Here is a 20,251-nt window from a genome sequence, read left to right on the forward strand (position 1 = left end):
TGGGACCAGGTCTGGTGTGTGGGAGGGAGGTTGGAGGGGCAGGAGCTGATCTTGATCTTGGCCTTGGTCCTGGTGGGGGGTGCTTCATCACATCCTTGTTAAGGCAAGGCCCACCTGAGCCTCTGTCCTGCTCTGTTTTTGCCATCTTGCTCCTCTGTGCTTCCCCTCACTGAGCCCCAGGCTGTTCGTTTGTGAAATGGGGGAACTTATAGGGCACACTGGGTCAAGGGGGTTAAAATGCTTAAGATACATAATGCGATAAGGTGAGGACCTTGGGACCTTTGGAAGCAGGCAGTGAGAGGACAGAGAAATGGTCCTAGATACACTTGCCAGGGTGCCACGGGCATATACAGAACAGACAAAATCCATCCCCAGTTCGGATGGACTCTAGAACCTTCCAGGGGAGCACAGGGCGGCCCAGGGAACCGAGATGGGGAGAGGGGGAAGCCTTCTCAGGCCACAAGGTTCAGCGGGACCCCGTTCTCTGCAGGAATCCTCATTGAATCCCGGCGCCCTCTTGGGTTGCAGCTCATGACTGACCCACAATATTAGCCATCAGTTGTGGGAGCCCAGGATGAGATGCTGTTGCCGGCACAAGAGGCCCACATTCTCCAGATTCCGGATTTTGGAAGGAGACCCAGGAAGTGGAGGCATGGGAAAGGAGCCCAGAACCGGCTCTGGTTTCCTGGGTGCCGCTCCTGGGCCAGGCCCAGAGTCAAACTCTCTGCACACACCCGTCGCCTTGTTTAGTCCTAGCAGCATGTAGGAGGGCGGGGTTGTGACTATCCCTATGTGATGGACAAGGAAAACGAAGTCCAGATTGCTTGGCACTGCCCCAGATGTGAAGCTGGGTTGGGACCCCTAGGCCTGGTTGCAAGCCCCCACCCACACCTAGCCCTTCAGTTGCTGTGGTCTGTACTCTGAGGCTAATAGAATGACACAGTGGGGCAAACCTAACTCAGGCCAAGGAACTGACAAATTGGACTTATGCACAGACTTCAATTTATATAGATATTACTCCCTTCCTGGGAAGGGCCTAAGAAATCACTTAAGATTATTTGCTGAAAGGTCCCTGTGCTAGCATGAATAGGATCCCCCTAAAATTCATGTCCACCCAGAATCTCAGAATGTGATCCTATCTGCATCACAAGTCCAAATGGGTTTGGGTCGTTGCAAATGTAATCAGTTACTACAATGAGATCAGGAACTTCCCTGGTGGCGCAGTGGTTAAGAATCCGCCTGCCAATGCAGGGGACACGGGTTCAAGGCCTGGTCTGGGAAGATCTCACATGCTGCAGAGCAACCAAGCCCGTGCGCCACAACTCCTGAGCCTGCGCTCTAGAGCCCATGAGCCACAACTGCTGAGCCTGCACGCCACAACTACTGAAGCCCATGCGCCTGGAGCCTATGCTCCACAACAAGAGAAGCCACCGCAATGAGAAGCCCGTGCACCGCATCGAAGAGTGGCCCCTGCTCGCCACAACTAGAGAAAGCCCGGGCGCAGCAACAAAGACCCAACACAGCTAAAAATAAATAAATTTAATTAAAAAAACAATAGTACCATTAAAAAATTTTTTTTAAAAATAAAAGGAGGTCATATTGGATTAGGGCAGGCCCTCAATCCAATAGGACTGGTATCCTTATAAGAAGAGGGAAATTTGGACACACACACACACACAGACGCACACACGAGGAGAGAAAGCCATGTGATGATGGAGGGAGAGATTGTGAGATGAACTGGGACCTGGGACCCTTTACTGCAGTGCTTGCACCTGGACAAAGTTCTCCTGGAGCAAAAGAATACAAAGAAACTATAAGGGACTAAAAATAACTGCACGCATGTGCAGTAAAGGCAATTATAAACAATAAGATACCAAAAGGCCACAGACCAACTGCCACTTCTGATGTGCCAGGAACAAAAGCAGGGTACTGCCCGTGATCCCTGCACAGAGTACCACCAAGGGAGTGGGCAGACTACCTAAACTACGCCTCCTGCCCAACCCACTGATCTGCCCGCCCCCTCACCCCATGTAAGGAAGCCCCTTAACCCCCAGCTCAGGGAGTGAGCAAAGGCACCTGTTTCTTGTTCTCGCTCCCTCTAAAGCCTTGCCTGAATTTCTCATCCGGCCTCTTATCAATTTCTATTGATTAAAGAGTCCAAGGACCCTAGTCAGTAACAATGGGAGCAATGTATCAATTAGCCAAGGTAAGCCGAAGACTTCCAGAGGCCACCGAAAGCTGGGAGAGAGGCATGGAATAGCTTCGCCCTCACAGTCTTCGGAAGGAACCAACCCTGCCAAACCTTGATTTTGGATTTCAGGCTCCCAGAACCATGAGGGAAGAAATCCTGTTGTTTTAAGTCACTCAGTCTGTGGTCCTACATTATAGCAGCTACAGGACACTAACAGACCCCAGAAACGGTTGTTGCATCTGCAAACAGCATTCACTCTGCCGTGGAATGTAACCGCAAATAACAACTGGAAAGCCCTCTGTCCAAGTGCGTCTGCCCTCTACACTGCTGCGAAATTCCTTGGACATTTTCATGATGCAAAAGAGCAGGACACACCATGCACAGAAGCAGCATCAGATGCAGCTGGCTTTAGGGAATCTGCGTGGCAGAGCTCACGTCATTAGCTTTTTCCTTGACCTCTGCTGAGCCCTGGGCTGGGCACCTCCAGGTGAGGTGCGTGAAATCCACCTTCTCATTACTGATCTTTATTAATTCAACCGCAAGTGGAATTGAGCTGTTTGGGGCTTCCGTGAGATGCTGGAAATATAGAGCCAGAGAGGGAGGGAGCAAAAGGAAGCAAAGACCTGTCAGTGTGGGCATTCCCAAAGCACATTGTTTGCTTGTTCAGAAATATATATGCAAACAACTATATTTGCATGTATTTCCATATGCCATTTTTTGCTCTATTGAGATATCATTGACATGCCATCAAATTTACCTGTTTTCAGTATACAAATCAATGATTCCTCATAAATTTACAAGATTTTACAACATCATGACAATCTAGTTTTAGAATATTTCCATCACCCCCAAAACATCCCTTGTGTCGTTTTACCATTAATCTTTGCTCACAGTCTACCATCACCTCTATCTAGTTCCAGAATATTTTCATCACCCCATAAAGAAACCTCATACCCATTAGCAGTCACTCTCCACTCTTCATCCACCTCAATCTGTTCCTGGCAACCACCAATCTGCTGTCTGTTTTGCACATTTCATACAAACTGAATCATGCACTATGTGGTCTTTTGGGTCTGGCTTCTTTCACTGAGCATAATGGATAATGGTTTCAAGGTTCGTCACGTTGTAGCCATGTCAGTGCTTCATTCCTTTCTATGGCTAAATGATATTCCATTGTATGGATGAACCACATTTTGTTTATCCATTCATCTATTGATGGGCATTTGGGTCATTTCCACCTTTTGGCTACTGTGAAGAGTGCTGCTATGACGTGTGTGTACAATTTGTTTGAACATCTACTTGCAAGTCTTCAGGTCTACACCTAGGGGTGGAATTGCTGGGTCATATGCAAACTCTATGTTTAACTTTTGGAGGAATCATTCCCTTCTTTTTTGAGATTATTTTAAAGATAATAATGAAGATGATCTCTCTGTCCTCACCCAGTTAGAAATGTCACATAGAGCATAAGACACCCTGTCAAATGTGAATCCCACATAAGGAATAAATAAAATTTATTAGTGTAAGCATGTCCCAAATATTGCATGGGCTACGCTTATGCTAAAAATTTTTGTTGTTGTTGTTTATCTGAGTCAAATTTAATTGTATTTTTCTTTGCTAACTCTGGCAAACCTACACCTAATTCATGCCTTATCTCGGGTGAAAACATTGCTATTTAGCCCCATTGCTTATTTACAATCTCTCTGTCTTTGGGTATATATCCCAGAGTGGAAACTGGTGGAGTATATGGTAATTCTGTTTAACTTTTTGAGGAACTGCCAGATTTTTTCCCGCATGGTCGCATCATTTTACATTCCCGTGAGAAATACACAAGGGTTTCAATTTCTCCACATCCTCACCAACACTTGTTATTGTCTATTTTTTAAAAAAATACTATCATTGTAATAGGTGTGAAGTAGGAGCTCATTGTGGTTTTGGTTTACAGTTTCCTACTGATTAGTAATGTTGAACATCTTTTCACATACTTGTGGGCCATTTGTATATCTTCCTTGGAGGAGCCTTTCTCAAAGTCCACCCTGGGAAGGGGGCTCACACCGGTTGTGTGGAAAAGCCTCTGCTCTTCACATGCTGGGGGCATAAAGGACACAGGGTGAAAGAGATCACACAAATGCAGGAAGATCCCCCCAGTCATCCTTCCCTCCCCTCCAGGTTCCTGCTCCCCAGGCAGCAGGAGGTGAAAGTGCTTGGGCCTTGTTGAAATTGCCTTCCTGCATCCCTCTCTCTGGCTACTCTTCTCCCCCCAACCCCCATACCCCACCTTCCCTGATTTGTGGCAATCACACATGGCACATCCTTCCTTTATCTGTTTGTCCCTTGTCCCATGGATGGACACACAGTCTGCTTCTGGCCATTCACCACCCTTGAATGACGCAGCTGTGAAAGCTCTTGGCTGGGTCACCTTGGACGCATTCATGTCCTTCCAGCAGGGTCAGAGGTCACATGCAGTTTCAGTTTCATTAATATCACTGGCCACTCCCCAAGTGACGAACTGGCTGTGTCCTCCTGAGCAGCAAACAACACTCACCACAGCCACTCCTGCACATGGCATGTCCTGTTCCCCCTCTGGCTTTGGGGTCCTGGCCATGCTGTGCTCAGCTCCCACCTCCTGCCGGCGGCGGGGCTGTCATCCCCTGCCACATCCTGACTGCCGGGTGCTCAGCGGGCCCAGGACCAGGCTGGCTCCTTGGAAGAACAAAATGCTTCTCACAATTGGACTGTCTTCCTCATCCTCCCACCCAGACCCAGACTGCTATGCCATTCATCACTGGTGAGCTAGGAGATATTTAGCAATCTCTTCCTGGGGGGGTAAAAACAGCCAGTTCTTCCCTGACATACTCTTGAAAATGACTATGTTCTTCACACCAACCACAGGGCTCATGGAAAAAAGCAGTCAGGACACCACACTCAAAAACTGTGTCAAGGGCTTCCCTGGTGGCGCAGTGGTTAAGAATCTGCCTGCCAGTGCAGGGGACACGGGTTCGAGCCCTGTTCTGGGAAAATCCCACATGCCACGGAGCAGCTAAGCCCGTGAGCCACAACTACTGAAGCCTGTGCACCTAGAGCCCGTGCTCTGCAACAAGAGAAGCCACTGCAATGAGAAGCCCGCGCACCGCAACGAAGAGTAGCCCCCGCTTGCCACAACCAGAGAAAGCCCGCGCGCAGCAACGAAGACCCAATGCAGCCAAAAATAAATAAATAAAATTAAAAAAAAAAAAACTGTCAGTAACACATTTTAAAAAGATAGGCATTTACTAAAAACTGATAGACCATTATACACACGTTAAATCCTAAGAATGACATGAATACTACAGCACATGTGGCACTTGACCTTGGAAAAGACCTGAGGTTCATGTGTGGATGTGGTGTGGGAAGGTTGTAGCCTTCGTGTCTCTGAGAGGTACCAGGAGGAGGTTTGCTGAAATGAGATGGGACATTGTCATCCCAGACAGGGGAGGGCGGGGTGGCTCCTAACAGCTCAGAGAGTGTAGATGTTGAGGGGGTGTGTGTGTGGGGGTGTGTGTGTGTGTGTGGGTGTGGGGGTGTGTGGGTGTGTGGGTGTGTGGGGGTGTGTGTGTGGATGTGTGTGGGTGTGTGTGTGGCAGGGGTTGTATATTCCCATGTGGCTCTGGTCAGTGGGGTGCTGTTTCCTGCATTCACTCCGTGTTTCTTGCAGACCAAATCCTGCATAAGCAATACCACATTCCATCAAATTACGCTCAAATCCTTCCCTTATGTACCCACCATGTTGGAACAAATTTTTGTTTTCAAAACTAGTGTTAGAGCAGAATTGACTGTACTCCCCCCCATGGCCAGTTTCAAGCTGCCAGCAGGAAGTCACTACATGGGAAGAGATGTGTATCATTACAGAGTCTTTTCACCATCAGATACAAAGGTCAGGGATACTCTCAAGAGCACAGAGAATAGTATGATGTAGTGAAATAATGAGGAACTGATAACTTTTGCATACTTACTGTTTTTATTTTTAATATCATATACTAAATTGAAAGTTGGTGTAACAATTTCTAATAATGGCTCTGTTAACCAGGGACTCACACAAGTGCTGGAAATGTATCAAATGTGGGACTCTTCCCCAGTTCCCCACTGCAGCTCAGGGGACCAGGGAGGATGTCACATGTACTGATGTCCACTTCAAAGCAGGGCCCCGGCATCCAGTAGCAAATGGCGCTCATGCCCCAGGGGAGACAGACAGGAAGAAGGCTCACTGGGATAATAAGATCATGGCCTCCGTACTGGGCACCATGGAGCGAGTTAAATTGGGTGTTGAGAGCACGGTGGTGTTCTATTTGCCTCTTATTCACCCCATTAGAGAAGGAAGGATCCCTCATGCTAAATAGTACAAGATAGCCAAACACACAATACCCAACGCTGAACAGGTGAGGTAGAGAGTGGTCTGTTAGTTACATATATTCACAACCCCGGGCGGGGTGGGGGGAAGACACAGCTGGCCATGCAGGACCACATGAGGGTTGCATTTAGGAGCGGGGTAGACAGCCAGAGGCTGTGGGAGGCAGGCTTTGTAGTAACAAGCGGGTGGGGTGCCCCTGCTTCCCTCGGGAGGACGTGATGGGCTTACTTGAATAACAAGAAAGTGAGGGAATTCCCTGGCGGTCCAGTGGTTAGGACTGGTCGGGGAACTGAGATCTTGCAAGCCGTGGGGCTCGGCCAAAAACAAAAAACAAAAAACAAAAAACCAAGAAAGTGAAATCTGTTAGCTTAGGACTGGGTGACGCACAGCTGGTTTGACCGACAGGGGAACTAGCCAGGTGGGGTTCAGCCTCTCCTGCTGAGTGGGGGCAGACCTGGCAAGAGCAGGGAGCTCAGGCTTTTGGGGACCTGAAATCTGAGGCTTTATCTTACAGGTAGTCAGGCAAGGAGGGACGGTAGAGCTAGTCCTGAAGGTAGAGGGGGGCCAGCCTTGGGATGCCAGGAGGAAGAGCATCCCAGGCAGAGGGGCCAGCTGGCACCTCGGCTGGAGGAGGTGGTGGTGGTAGTGAGTCGGCATCCACGGAACCCTGGAGGCCTGTGCAGCCAGAGCTCAGCGGATGAGGGAGAAAACAGAGGGGCAGGAGGCTGGCCTCGCGAGACTGGAGAGTGGAGCCTGGTTTATGGAGGAGCAAGGGGAGGCGCGCAGGGGCTGGGCAGACGTGAATTATGGGGATTACGCTAGACCACCGTGCTCGGTGCCAGTGTGGCTGGGACTGGAGGCTGGCAACTCTGCCTGGTCTCTCGGCACTGCGGCTGCTCCCCAGGCCACTCCGGCCCCTGCGCAGCCCCCTCCACCATCTAGGACAGTAGATCCTGTCTGTCCTGAAGTCCCCACTGCCTGCCCAGGGCTTGGTGCTCACTGGGTGGCCAGGGCTTGGCCAAAAGCCCGTGGAGACGGCTGGTGGGGGAGGCTGCCTGGAGGACCCACCATGCCCGTAGGGCAGGGAGGGCGCAAGGGAGGTTTCTGGAAGAAGCAGGAGTTGGCCAGGCAAAGGAGGAGGGCAGAGGGGCAGGGTTGGAGCAAAGGCTGGCAGTGGGGATCGGCACAGGGTGACACAGGGCACCTAGGAACTAGGATGAGGTGGGAGCCATCAGGGCAGCCTCAGGGCAGCCCGGTGTTTGGACTTGGCCTGGATAAATAGAGAGCCGGGAGGATTTGGGGCAGGAGGGCCATGTGGTCAGCTCTAGAGTTTTAGAAGTAAGGCCCTCGTCGCTGCAGGGGTCCTCACTAGAGGGACCACCTGGGACAGTTGGGGGGTAACTAGAGGAGGGACAGGACTTGGACATGACATAAAAAGGAGGTGCCCCCTTCCAGAGGGACCTACAACAGTGAGGCCATCACTGAGTTGGGCACACTGGGAGGGGCAGGAGGGGGCACCCTGCTTTCAGAGAGGGAGGGGTGCCGTCTCACCCCTGCTGTTTGCCAGAAGGGAAAGTGAGGCCCAGAGAGGGAGGGCCCTGGCCTAGGGGATCTGTGGATGGAGGAGGTGGGGAGAGGGAAGAAGTGAGGAGCGGCAGTCAGGTGCCTGGGGGAAGCTGCGGGTCTGGAAGTCTCATCCCTTGGCCAGCCTCCGTTTCCCCAAAGGGCTCAGCTCCTCCTGTGCGTGCACTGCACAGTTCGCCGGGTCCAGGCTGGGGCAGGTGGGGGGTGCCGACGAGGTGCGGGGTGAAGGCGGCGCGGAGACCGAGCGGCCCCCGCGTGGGGCGGGGCGGGGCCGGGCTGGTCCGCGGGGTGGGGGCGGTGGGGAGGCGGCCAGGCAGGGAGCTCGGAAGGGGACAGTCCAGGGAGGGGGCGGGTCCCAGGGTGCGGGGCCGGGTTGGGGGGGGGGCGCGAAGAGTGGGAAGGGTCGGGTCCGACGAAGGGTCAGGGAATGGGTCAGGTCTGGGGGTGCATCCGGGCAGGGGGCGGGGCGGGTCCCAGGAGAGATTGGGGGAGAGTGGGTGTGGTGGGTCGAATGAGTCCCGGGAAGGGAGCGGGGGGAGGGGGCGGGACGAGGTCCGGAGAGGGGGCGGGGCGGGAGGCCGGGAGGGGGTGAGCGGGGCGGGTCCGGGGACAAGGCGGGTCCGGGGAGGGGGCTGGTCCCCCGCTGCCCCAGCCTAGCCGGGCGCGGAGTTGCGCGCATGGCGCCGGGCGCACTGCGCGGGGGCTGCGAACAAAGGGCCCCCGGCGGCGCAGCGGGGACGGCCGCGCTCGGACCCCGGACCTGGCCTGACCCCGGCCCGGCCCCCTGCCCGGGCGCGGCAGCCCCGCGGAGCCGGAAAATGTGGGTCGCCCTGCTCCGGCCGCTGCTCCGGCTCCTGGTGCTGCTGCTGTCGCCGCGGGACGGCGTGCGCGCTGCGCAGCCCCAGGCCCCGTGAGTAGCCCCGGGCGACGGAGGAGGCTGGCCGCCTTCTCGGGGTGGGGGTCGCGGGGTCTGGTTCAGAGAGACGCAGCGACCTGTCCAAGGCCACACAGCCTGCGGGCTGGGCGGGACCTAGAATCTTGACCCCCTAGCCCCCAAGAGTCGGACTGGGAAGAGGGCAGCCTGAGGCTTCAGAAGTGGCCCCGTGGAGGTACAGGGACTCCTCAGAGCTAAGGCGGCGAGGCCCCCCCCATCCCACCTCGCTCCCTTGGTGTGACCAGGGCTGTCTTCTTGGGTGGCGATTTCCAGTTGTCCGTGGCTTGAAGGTAAGAGGTGCGTGTCTTGGCTGAGAAATGGAAGGAGAGACCTGCCGTTCCGTTTTCCTTGGGAGGGCGTGGGGTGGGGAGGAAGTGTTTATTTTGCTTCCACATTTTTCTTGAAGTTTGCTTACAGAGCTTCTGGTGAGTTGACACAGTGAGGAGGTGAATTAACTAGCTGCTAAGGAGAATTTCCCATGAGTTGGCTTCACAGGGACTATTCGCAGACCTGCCAAGTTTGGGTGAGCCCTGCGGGGTTGTGGGCTGGGTGGGGGCCTGCCTGCAGCTGCTCAAGCTCAGCCATTTAGTGCAGACCGGCCTTTCTGAGCCTTGTTCAAGCAGCCCTTGTATAGGAGTTCCCAGAAAACAGGTCAACAGTGAGACTAGGTGGGCGGAGGCACCTCCCGTGCTGCTCCTTTGGATCACAATTTGAAAAGTAAGACACCATACTGCAATTGGAACCATGGGATTTACCTCCCCTGGGCCTTGTGAAATTGGAACCCAGCAAACTTTTGACCTGATGCTTTCAAAGCTGGCATCCCTCAGAACAGCAGTTTTCAGCCAAGGGGCGATTTTTGTCTCCCTGGGGTCATTCAGCAATGTCCGGAGGCATTTTTGGTTGTCACATCTAGGGGGAGGCCATGCGGCTGGAATCTACTGGGTGGAGCCAGGGATGCTGCTACACATCCTGCCATGCACAGGACAGTCCCCAGCACGAAGCATGACCCTGCTCTCCATGAGAGACCCCGCCTCATAAGGACCAAGTTCAGAGTCCCTGTGTTGCAGAGTTTTAAACAGTTCTCAGGAGTATTTGCCTCTGACTAAAGTTGCCCTGGGATCTTACCTACTGTTGAGTCAAATGGAACTCCTGTGCCGGGAGACACACAGTGACCAACCCAGGGGTCCAGATTAGCCGACCTCTAAGCCAGAGCCATGGCTCACCAGCCCGAAGGATCCCGTTTTAGGAATAGCCCCGGATACCCACTTCTATGATCCATCTGATCGTAGCGTGAGGAATGCCTGATGCCAGAAAGCCCCATGGATTTGCACACTGTTGTGAGACCCATACTGTCTACACTTTACCAAATACCACCCTTCCCAGGATGGGACCTTCCAAGACCAAAGGATGGGAAGCCAGTGTCAGCCCAGATGGCAGGGGTGTATCAGGTAGACAGTGATTGGCTGGCGAGCACTCCAACAGCTGTAATTCCTGAGTCGCAGGGAAAGTTAATTTGGTTCCATCAGGTTCTCTGAGCCTTTGAGTGAAGACCCTAACTCAGATCTGGATAAGGGCTTTAGAAGTGCCCAAGGAAAGTGAACACGTGGATTGTGTATTTCCCCCAGTACTCTTCCACACGCAGCAGGTGCTATGTGGGAGGCCCTGGGGGTCATCTGGGAGCTGGGCAGAAAGGTTCTGTCCTGAAGGTGGCCGTATTCCCGTGCTGCAGTGGGACAGGACACACAGGAACCCAGGGTCATTGCCCGTGCAGGTCGGTGTTGGAGTTAAGATAGTACACATCACGTATGTGGGGTGATTGTGTGCTCCATACAGTACAGTTACGTACCCAGGATCATTGCGTGCTCTGTGCACTGCTGAGGCCAGACACTGCACAGGGGACCCCAGGGTCATTGCACCCTCTGGTCAGTGCTGGAGCTGGATGGTGCACATCACACATGAAGCAAGGGTCTTCCCATGCTTGAGGCAGTACATGTCTGTCCCAGTGTCACTGAATGCTGTGTTTGATGCTGGAGTGGGACAGAACATATAGGACACAGGGTCAGTACACATTGTGGTCAGTGCTGGATCCGGACAGAACATCCATGAAACCCAGGGTCATTTCATGCTCCGGCTGGTGCAGTTACATACCCAGGATCAATGTATGCTCTGTGCATGGCGAAGGCCTGACACTGCACAGAGGAACCCTGTCATTGCAGGCGCTTGTCGGTGCTGGAGTCAGACAGAACATCGGACCCCAGGGTTGTTACTGGGTCCAGCCACTGCTGGGCAGTGCACCTACGGAACTAGGGTCTTTGCACAGTCTTATCAGTGCTGGAGTCATATAGTGCATGGCATGTCTCGAAGGTCCTCTTCGTGTATGGTGTGTGGTAAGGGTCTAAATTCATCTCTTTGTGTGTGGACCTGGGGTTGTCCCAGAGAGAGAGGATGTTGAGAAATAAAAAAATCTCTCCTGATCTCAGTGTTTGCCCAGTGTTTTCCCTTTCTCCTATTTCCTCCTGGTGCCTGTAGTTCTGCACCGTTGGAATCGTGCTGCCTTTGCTGCCAGGCTCCTGGCACTTGCCATTGCACTGTGAGTGGGTCACGCGGTTATGGATGAGCCTTTGTGATTTTCTACCTAAGGCTGCAAAATAACGGGGAAGCAGGAGCTCAGGTGGGGAGGACCTAGGCCTCCAGGTCCGGTGCCATAAGGGGACCCCAGGGCCCTCTCCTGCCTGGCTGTGTGATCTGGTGCACGTTCCTTCTCCTTCTGCAAGGTCAGCCTTCCCATCTGGAAAACAGGATAATAACACCTCTCTTCCAGAAATGTCTTCACAGTCAAGCTGAGTCTTTTCAGAAAGAGAGAGCAGTTTTGACTCCATTGTTCACAGTGCTTTTCCTGTTTCAGGCCATTTAGTTTGTTTTCAGGGTCTTATTCTTAAAATTAATGCTGCAGGTAGTTCCTTGCTTCTTTCCACTGGGTTCCAGTGTCTGGCTGCCTGGGTTTGTAGCCTAATCTCTCACTGACTCGGGCACATGAATTGGCTTCTCTGGGGCTTAATTTCTGACTCTGTAAATGGGAGATGTTAGCACGTCTCACGGGTGGCTTTGAGGATGAAGTGGGATCCTACCAGTTACTCAGTCTACAGGGGAGAGTATTTTAGTTTGTGGGTGTGGCATGTGCAAAGGTCCTGTGGCAGAAGGAGCTGCGAAAAAAGTCCAGAGGCTATAATGCAGAGATCGAAGGGGGTGTGGTTCTGGGTAGATCCAGAGAAGACAGATTCTTACTTACTCGGGGGGGACTTCAAAGGTGAACAAACCTCAAGGAACTCACAGGTTGGTAGGGGACACGGACACATAAAGTGACAGTGCCATCGGAGTGTGGTCAGGCATAGGTGGGAGTCCACCTAGGGTGCATCCTGATTCAGCCAGGTGACAGTGAGGCTAGGGATGGGTCAGAACCTTTGGCCTTCACTGCGGTTTTCCTCTTCTGCAGGGGCTATTTGATCGCTGCACCCTCCGTCTTCCGCTCAGGAGTGGAGGAAGTCATCAGTGTGACCATCTTTAACTCCCCAAGGGAAGTCATGGTCCAGGCTCAGCTGGTGGCCCAGGGCGAGGCGGTGGCGCAGAGCCAGGGAGCCATCCTGGGTAGGTCCCTGGGGTGCCTGACCAGGCCTTCCCCTCCCTTTGCAAAGTGGTCTTTAGGGCTCAGGCAGTGTCGGCATTGCTTTGCTTCCTTCCCACCCCACCTCCCGAACCCTGGCAGGAGTAGGAGGACAGGTTGCATTCTCCTCACTTTACAGATGGAGAGAGTAAGGCCCAGCAGGGGAAGCCACCTGCCCCGTCTGGGAAATCAGAGTGCCTTGTTCCTCAGCAGCTCAGGTTCAATGGGTGCAGATCTGGATAGATTTGGGCACCCTTTCGTGCCAGTTTTGGCTAGAGGTGGGAAGGGGGCCCAGAGGGAATCTTGTGACCTTTTCAGATCCTTTGTTGAGCTTCTAGCACCCCTGTGGTGTTAGACCCGGAGCTGGGCTCACAGCCAGCCTGCCACTGAGCTGAGCTCAGGCCCTCAGCCAGCCTCTCCCTGGCTCTCCTTCGTAAACTGCAAATAACAGCAGCGTTGGCCTCTTGGACAAAGTGTGGAGAGCAGGCCCCTGCCTTAGGGCCTGTAGTCCAGCAGGGCAGGTAACTCATTCATCATGCAGGGTGTGGTGCGGCCACAGGAGACACCGAGGGATGATGTCAGGTCTCCCAAGGCCAACAAGGCAGCCTCTGTCCCCTGGGAGAGGGAGACTTGGGTAGGCAGGAGAAGTGCAGGCAGTCCCGACTCCACTGGCCAGTCCTGAAACCCAAATCAGGTTGGCTTCAGCAACAGAGAGTTTATTGGCTCTTATAACTGGAAAAGTCCCCTGGCATCACTGGCCCAGTCTCCCAGCTCCACTTCTGGATGTGCCTATGTCTCCCCAAAGCAGGGAGGGACTGGCAGTTACAGGACCTTTGGGGAAAGTCCCAGGATTCCCTCTGATTGGCTCATGTTGGGTCATGTGCTCAATCCTGAACCAATCCCCATGACCAGAGGGAAGGCCTATGCTGATTGGCCCATGTGGGTCATGTGCTCAACTCTGAACCAAGTCCTGTGACCAGGTGGATGGCCCATGCTGATTGGCCCATTTTAGGACATGTGCTCAACCCTGAACCAATCACTGTGTCTAGGAGGAAGGCCTATGTAGATCTGCACAGAGCCCCAGGGAAGATGGGCAGAACCCACTAAACCTTAAGAATTAGGAGTTGGGTAGGTGGGCTCCTCCAAGAAAATCGGGCTTCTGCTAGCAGGAAATGGGGGCAATGGACACTGGGAGGCAAAAACGGTAGATGCCTAATTAAGTCCTGGAGGCCAAAGAGCCTGGAGAAGTGTCAGACGACAAATGACTCAGTTTGGGTAGAAGAGAGAGGTTGATGGAAGACTAGTTAGATCCATTGGAGTGAGGTCCACTGGGGACCTCAGGCTCCTCTTTCTTCTCTCCACCTTTCTCCTTGTTCCTCTCCCGTGGATTTTTCTCTTTGCTCCCCTCGCAGCTTACCTTGGTCAGGGGCCAGGGGTGAAGTGAATAAAGTATGCAGGCTGGCCAACCTTCCCCTGAATAGCTCGGCTTTGTCCATCCCCTCCGGTCTTCAGTACTCTCCAGCTTGGAGGAAACCTCTCACTTCTGCTGATCCCAGCCCAGGCCAGACCAGCATGACCCAGGGTGTGTGTTTGTCTGCAGAAAATCCCTCTGGGTTGAGAAAACCCCTGTTTGTAAGGCTGCAGCTCAAGGAGGCAGGAAAACACAGCTCCTGATTTAACTGTTTTCATTTTATTTTCATTTTTTAGATAAAGGGACGATCAAACTCAAGGTAAGCTATGAATTTTTAAAATCAGAAACCCTACCTTGGAAATAAAGAATGGAACCAGAGAAGTTGCATGTGTTGTGAAAAAAATCATTAATGGTGATGTAAAAAAAAAAAAGAATAATGAAGGAAAAAACAGTTTACAAAAGGAGAAAACTCACCCATAATCCCATCCCTCATACTTTTCACTTTTTCGTGTTTCCCATAAATCCTTGTCCACATAAAGACATTTTCTTTCATAGTTGCAGTTAAAGGGTATATTGTGGTCTGTCATGCCATTTTCTCTTCACACGTTGCATAAACATACATCCATGTTTCCAGGTCACTATAATTGCATCCTATTGTAAATAACATCCCACTGCATCTCTTTTATATACTAATTTACTAACACCTCCCCCTCACACGCACATCGCTTGTACATGGTTAGATTTTTTTCTTGTTTTCAGGGTTTTGATAATGTAATCCAAAAGTTGAGAGCATCTTTGTGCGTAAAGCTGTTAACGTTCTGGATGCCTGCCTTAGACTGAACACCCTGAAAAAAGAACTACCAAATTAGGATCCAAGGCTCTTGCTGGGTCCTGTTTTGTCTTGGAAGACACAGCAGTGCACGTGCATGGCACCACCAGCTATACATTAGAGACCAAATTTCCCGCAGCCTTGTTGGCATTGAATATTATTATTTTAAAATTATTTTACATACCAAACTACAGGTAGGTCATTCTCTGACATGGGTTTTTTTAACTGGAGTCCTTGGATTTCAAGGCAGTCATAAGCCCTGAAATTGTCAGCTTTTTCTGGGTTAGCTAGTCCTTAACGCTTACCAGATGCTCAAAGGAGTCCCTGAAAGGATGGGCTAAGTAGAGAATCATTCCAAATTGTAATGTGCTCTCTCCCAGTGATTAGAACGAAGTCCGAGGCGGTTCCTCTTCCATGGGATGGGATGCATCATTAGTGTCTAATTGCTGTGGGGCAGTGGTCTTCCTGCCCTCTTGTCAATGTTAGAATTCTTTCTCTAGAGTTCTCTCCTGGGGGTGAGGTTTGCAGGGTCTGGAGACAGTTCTGGTTGTCACAGCTTGGCGGGCAGGGATGGAGGTTGCTACTGGCTTCTAGTGGGTAGAGACCGAGGATGCTGCTCAAATCCTATAATACACAGGACGGCCCCTCCACTGAGAATGAGCCAGCCCCAGATGTCAACATTTGGAAAACCCTGGATAAATAGGCTAGAGCCGCCCCTGCCGGCTTCCTGTGAGCAGATCTGCTTTCTTGTGAATCAGAATGCAGGGCTGCCCTATCCACTGACAGATGAACTACTTAGGAAAAAAGAAAGCCTCGTATATTTTATTTAGAGAAGTACTTTTAATAAAGCACATTACTTACCAGAAAGAAAAAGAAAGAAAGAAAGAAAGCAGGGCTGCCCCAGCAGGGTTAAGATTATGCTCTGTCCCCGGCCACCGCACATAAGAAGGCACTCTTCACAGGCTAGATGCTGTGGATTTGTATAAGAAACCAGTAAAGGGCCATATAACTTTGGGAGAAGGGCCGGGGATCCCTAGACTGGAGACTTTCAAAAGGGTCTTGTGATCCTTAGCATTTAGAAGAGCTCTGGATGAGCCTTTCTCAACTTGGGGGGTGGGGAAGGATGCTCCCCCCCCCCCCCCCCAAGGGACAATGGCAGTGTCTGGAGATATTTCTGGTTATGGTAGCTGGGGGTGAGGGTGCTACTGCCATCTAGTGGGTGGAGGCCAGGGATGCTGCTCAACACCCTACAGTGACAGGACGCCCCCGTCCCCATCACTGCAGAGGATGATTCAGCCCTAAACGTCAGTAGTGCCGAGGCTGAGTTGAGAAACTCTGCTCTGTGGAACCATGGTGTGGGCCTCAGACAAGAGAGAAGCTGCTCTTGTGGGTGTAGGCCAACCTGCCCACTACCCCACCCACACCCCAGCCGTGCCTGCCTTGGGGACCTGAGTGCTTCCGGGTACAGGTTTTGGAAACCCGTGTTGTGGGGACCTAGTGTTGCCACTGACTGCCACGGGCAGGCTCTGCCCAGTCTGTGTCTCGTCCTTCTCATCTGTGCAGCAGCGAGGATGCCGGTAAGAGGCCCTTGATGGAACTTTCAAGAAAGCATACCTAAAACCTCGTGATGTTTGTTTTATTCCGATTTTTCAGACTTAACCCGTGCATCTGTGTAACAAATGTCTTAAGCATCTATTCAGTTTCAAGCAGGAAGTTGGCCACATTCCCTGCTCTCAGCCACCAGCCTTATTGGTGCTGGGCAAAGGGGTGGGTCAGACAGTAAACCCCCAATTACATAAACATGATCACCTCAGAGAGTAGCAAGTGTCCTATTTTAGGACACTAAATGTTAATCAAATTCTAACATTTTATTTTAAAGTGTGTCAGAGAAAGAGAATGCTGAGGAGTGGGGGGTAGAGTCACATTTTATATGGCAGCAGGGCCCCTCTGAGCTGAAACCAGGAGGAACCGACATGCAGGAATTTGGGGGTAGGGCATTCCAGGCAGAGGGAACCGCCCGGTGCAAAAGCCCTGGGGCAGGAAGGAGGCCAAAAGAGGCAGCCAGTGGCCTGGAGTGGAGCCAGCCAGGAGCTCCCATGAGGAGTGGGAGGGAGATTTCCAATCTGTGGAATCAGCCTTCACCTGAATCCCTCTGCTTTGGATGGTTTCCATTTAGGAGAGGAATCGTGAATACCTGTCGCCACCAACCATGGGTGTCTATTGTGTGCCATGCCTTTATAGTTCCATCACCCATCTGCACAACAATGTGTCGGAAACTCAGGGTCTAGTGAGTCTGGTGGCTTCTCTCTCGGGTATGTTTGGTGGATGCCTACGGAGTCCAGTAATCTGGGACCCACACCCAGAGCCCCAGGGGCCTCCCCTGCCTGGAGCTGGGCGTTCATCAGGGTGGTGGATCGGCCTGCCGTAGGACTGGCCCCTCCACACAGCCTTCCCCAGAGGACAGCCGGCCTCTTTCTTTAGCTGGGCCCCAAGCCCCCCACCTTTGTACTCAGCTGCCAGCTACGCCAGCTTTGCCTGGCCGTCTCCCTTGCTTGGATCTCGGCCCCCGAGTCCTTGGCTGTCACTGATGCTAAAGGAGCAAATGTGGATCACTGAGGTCAGGGGTGGGGATGGGGATCAGCTCAGTCCAGAACCTTCCGGCAAGACCTCTGAGGGCTGGCACGTGCAGGACCAGGTAGGAGCGCCACTTTGAGCTGAGACTTGATTGGGAATGGCAGCTCTGCAGCTTTCAAGACCCGGGGCGGGTCACTTCATGTCCCCAAAGGTCACATCTGATCCTTTCTGTTCTCAGGGGCAGCTTCTTGGTCCCAGCACCCACGACCCCCCGCTGGCACACAGCCCCCACCCCCACCCCACCCCCACCTCGCCCGCCAGCTCCTTCTTACCTGTCCATGCCTGCTCCCCTGGGTGGCCTGGGGTTTTTTTCCTCCTTGCATGGAGGTCTTTGGCTGATGCTGAGTGGTTTCCAGAAACAAAGGCGGGTAAGGATTTGGGGGTCAAAGTAAGGGGATTATCCTCAAGTTCGTCCTAAAGGTTCTCAAGGTTAACTGCAGTTAGGAGGGACCCCAGAGTCCTGAGACGCCCCATCCTGAGGGTGGCAGGGTGGCAGGCAGGCAGGCAGGGTCCCTCTGCTGCTGTTCAGAGCAGACAAGAGAGGCAGCCAGAGCCAGGTGCTGGAAGCATGGAGAAGGTCCTGGCACGCCCCGACCTCATCCATAAAATGGGCACACTGGTGTGAGGACCGGTCAGATAACTCACCAGGATACTTAGCATGGTTGCTTGCTGTGATGATGACGAGGACTTTTTCACCCCTTGAGCAACCACACAGGTGGATGCTGACAAACAACTGGGAGAAGAACACCCCCGCATTTGGATGGTCTTAGGAACAGGTGGTGCTGTAGCTCCCAGTGTGAACTGATGACCACATAACGTCCACCCGCCAGGCACCCAGGGATGGCCGCGAGCATCGCATTCATGGCACATGGTCACATCCAGAGTCGTGACTTTTGTTTGCTTTAGTCACAAAAAGGAGTTTCTATAGGTTATGACTCACACGCACGGGTGTTCTGCTCATGACTTAAAAAAAAAAAAAAAATGAGGGAATTATATAGGGTAGTTTCCATTCCCTAAATGTTGGAAATTTTGCCCTAGAAGAATTTGAACTCCAGGGTGAATCCTTAAGACTGCAGTGAGTATTTTTTTTGTTTGTTTTATCCATCTAGGTGGCCAAAAAAAAAACCAACTTTTTTTTACCACTTTCACCATTTTAAAGTGGACAGTTCAGTGGCATTTAGAACAGTCACACTGTTGTGCAACCACCACCCCTGTCTAGTTCCAGAGCATTTCCATCCCCCCAGAAGGAAGCCCCACCCCCATTAGCTGTCACTCCCCATTCACCATCTCCCTCCAGCTCCCGGTACCCACTAATCTGCTTTCTGTCTCTATGGATTTGCCTATTGTGGACATTTCATATAAATGGGATTGTCTAATGTGTGTGTGGTGTTTACAGGGAGACAAAGCACAGAGGCACATACATTATATACATATATGAAGTATGAAAACATACATACATATGCATACATGTATTCATATGTGTATATGTATATGAATGGGCTAGGGTCTCCATACCTCCCAGCTTACCAGCTATGACTGCATTTGGGTAAGATGGGAGATAATTCTTGTAGCTACAGGGATGAGAATATCTTTGCAAGCTTGCAGTGTCAGGAGAGGAGAAGGCTCTGTCTTGTCAAGCTAGACCAGTGTTTCTCCTTCGCAGCGCTGCTGACAGCTGTCCTGTGCATCACAGGGTCTTGAACAGCATCCCTGGCCTCCACCCACCAGATGCCCAGTAGCGCCTGCTCCCCGAAGCTGTGACACCCAAAACATCTCCAGAAACTGCTGAGTGTCCCCTGGGTGCACAGTTGCCCCCGGGTGTGCGCCCCTGCCCTAGACCTCCATGCTGCTTTCCCAATACCTGGGTACCTTGCAGGGTGACACCAAAGAGACAGGTGCTGGAAGGATGGAGAAGGTCCTGGCATGCCCCGACCTCATCCATAAAATGGGCACACTGGTGTGAGGACCGGTCAGATAATTCACCAGGATACTTAGCATGGTTGCTTGCTGTGATGGTGACGAGGATTTTTTCACCCCTTGAGCAACCACACAGGTGGATGCTGACAAAAGCTCTGCCCCAAAGCTCTGTGCTCTGCCTGCAGGTGCCCACGGGCCTCTGGGGCCAGGCCCTCCTGAAGGTGTGGGGCCGTGGTTGGTGGGCAGAGGAGGGCCCCTTCTTCCACAACCAGACTTCAGTGACTGTGGACAGCCGGGGAGCCTCCGTGTTCATCCAGACCGACAAGCCGGTGTACAGGCCCCAGCACCGAGGTGGGTGGCCCGTGCGCGCCGGGGGGAGGGCCAGCCATGGCCTGGAGCTGCCACACGCCTATCTCCTTTCTTCCAGTGCTCATCAGCATCTTCACTGTCACTCCAGACCTGAGGCCCGTCAGCGAGAAGGTGAGATTGGCTTCTAAAACCGTGGGCCCGGAACATACCCACCTGGGTTCGGCCTGGCCAGGGCCACCATCCACAACTGGCCTTTTCCCCTGCTTCTTCCAATTTCTACCTCCATTCTCGGTTTCTTCCCGAGGCTCCACGTCCCTTGGGGGACCCAGGGGAAGTTCTATGTGACAAGAGCGCTTGTGGGCATGCTGCTTCCGCAGGGGGCACCAGTGGTCCCCGC

General features: G+C 52.6%; 1 protein-coding gene across 1 annotated transcript in view; it reads left to right on the plus strand.

Annotated features, from left to right (window-relative positions):
• Window positions 1–8,962: 8,962 nt before the first annotated feature.
• Window positions 8,963–20,251, plus strand: part of CPAMD8 (C3 and PZP like alpha-2-macroglobulin domain containing 8) — a 98,313-nt gene continuing 87,024 nt past the window's right edge. The window contains exons 1-5 of the mRNA XM_061188683.1: window positions 8,963–9,069; window positions 12,587–12,738; window positions 14,462–14,484; window positions 19,731–19,896; window positions 19,973–20,025. Coding sequence (XP_061044666.1) covers window positions 8,978–9,069; window positions 12,587–12,738; window positions 14,462–14,484; window positions 19,731–19,896; window positions 19,973–20,025 — 486 coding nt within the window. The 5' untranslated portion in view covers window positions 8,963–8,977. The remainder of the gene's footprint in view (window positions 9,070–12,586; window positions 12,739–14,461; window positions 14,485–19,730; window positions 19,897–19,972; window positions 20,026–20,251) is intronic.

This window comes from Eubalaena glacialis, chromosome 4, assembly GCF_028564815.1.
Source record: "Eubalaena glacialis isolate mEubGla1 chromosome 4, mEubGla1.1.hap2.+ XY, whole genome shotgun sequence".
Lineage (NCBI taxonomy): Eukaryota > Metazoa > Chordata > Mammalia > Artiodactyla > Balaenidae > Eubalaena > Eubalaena glacialis.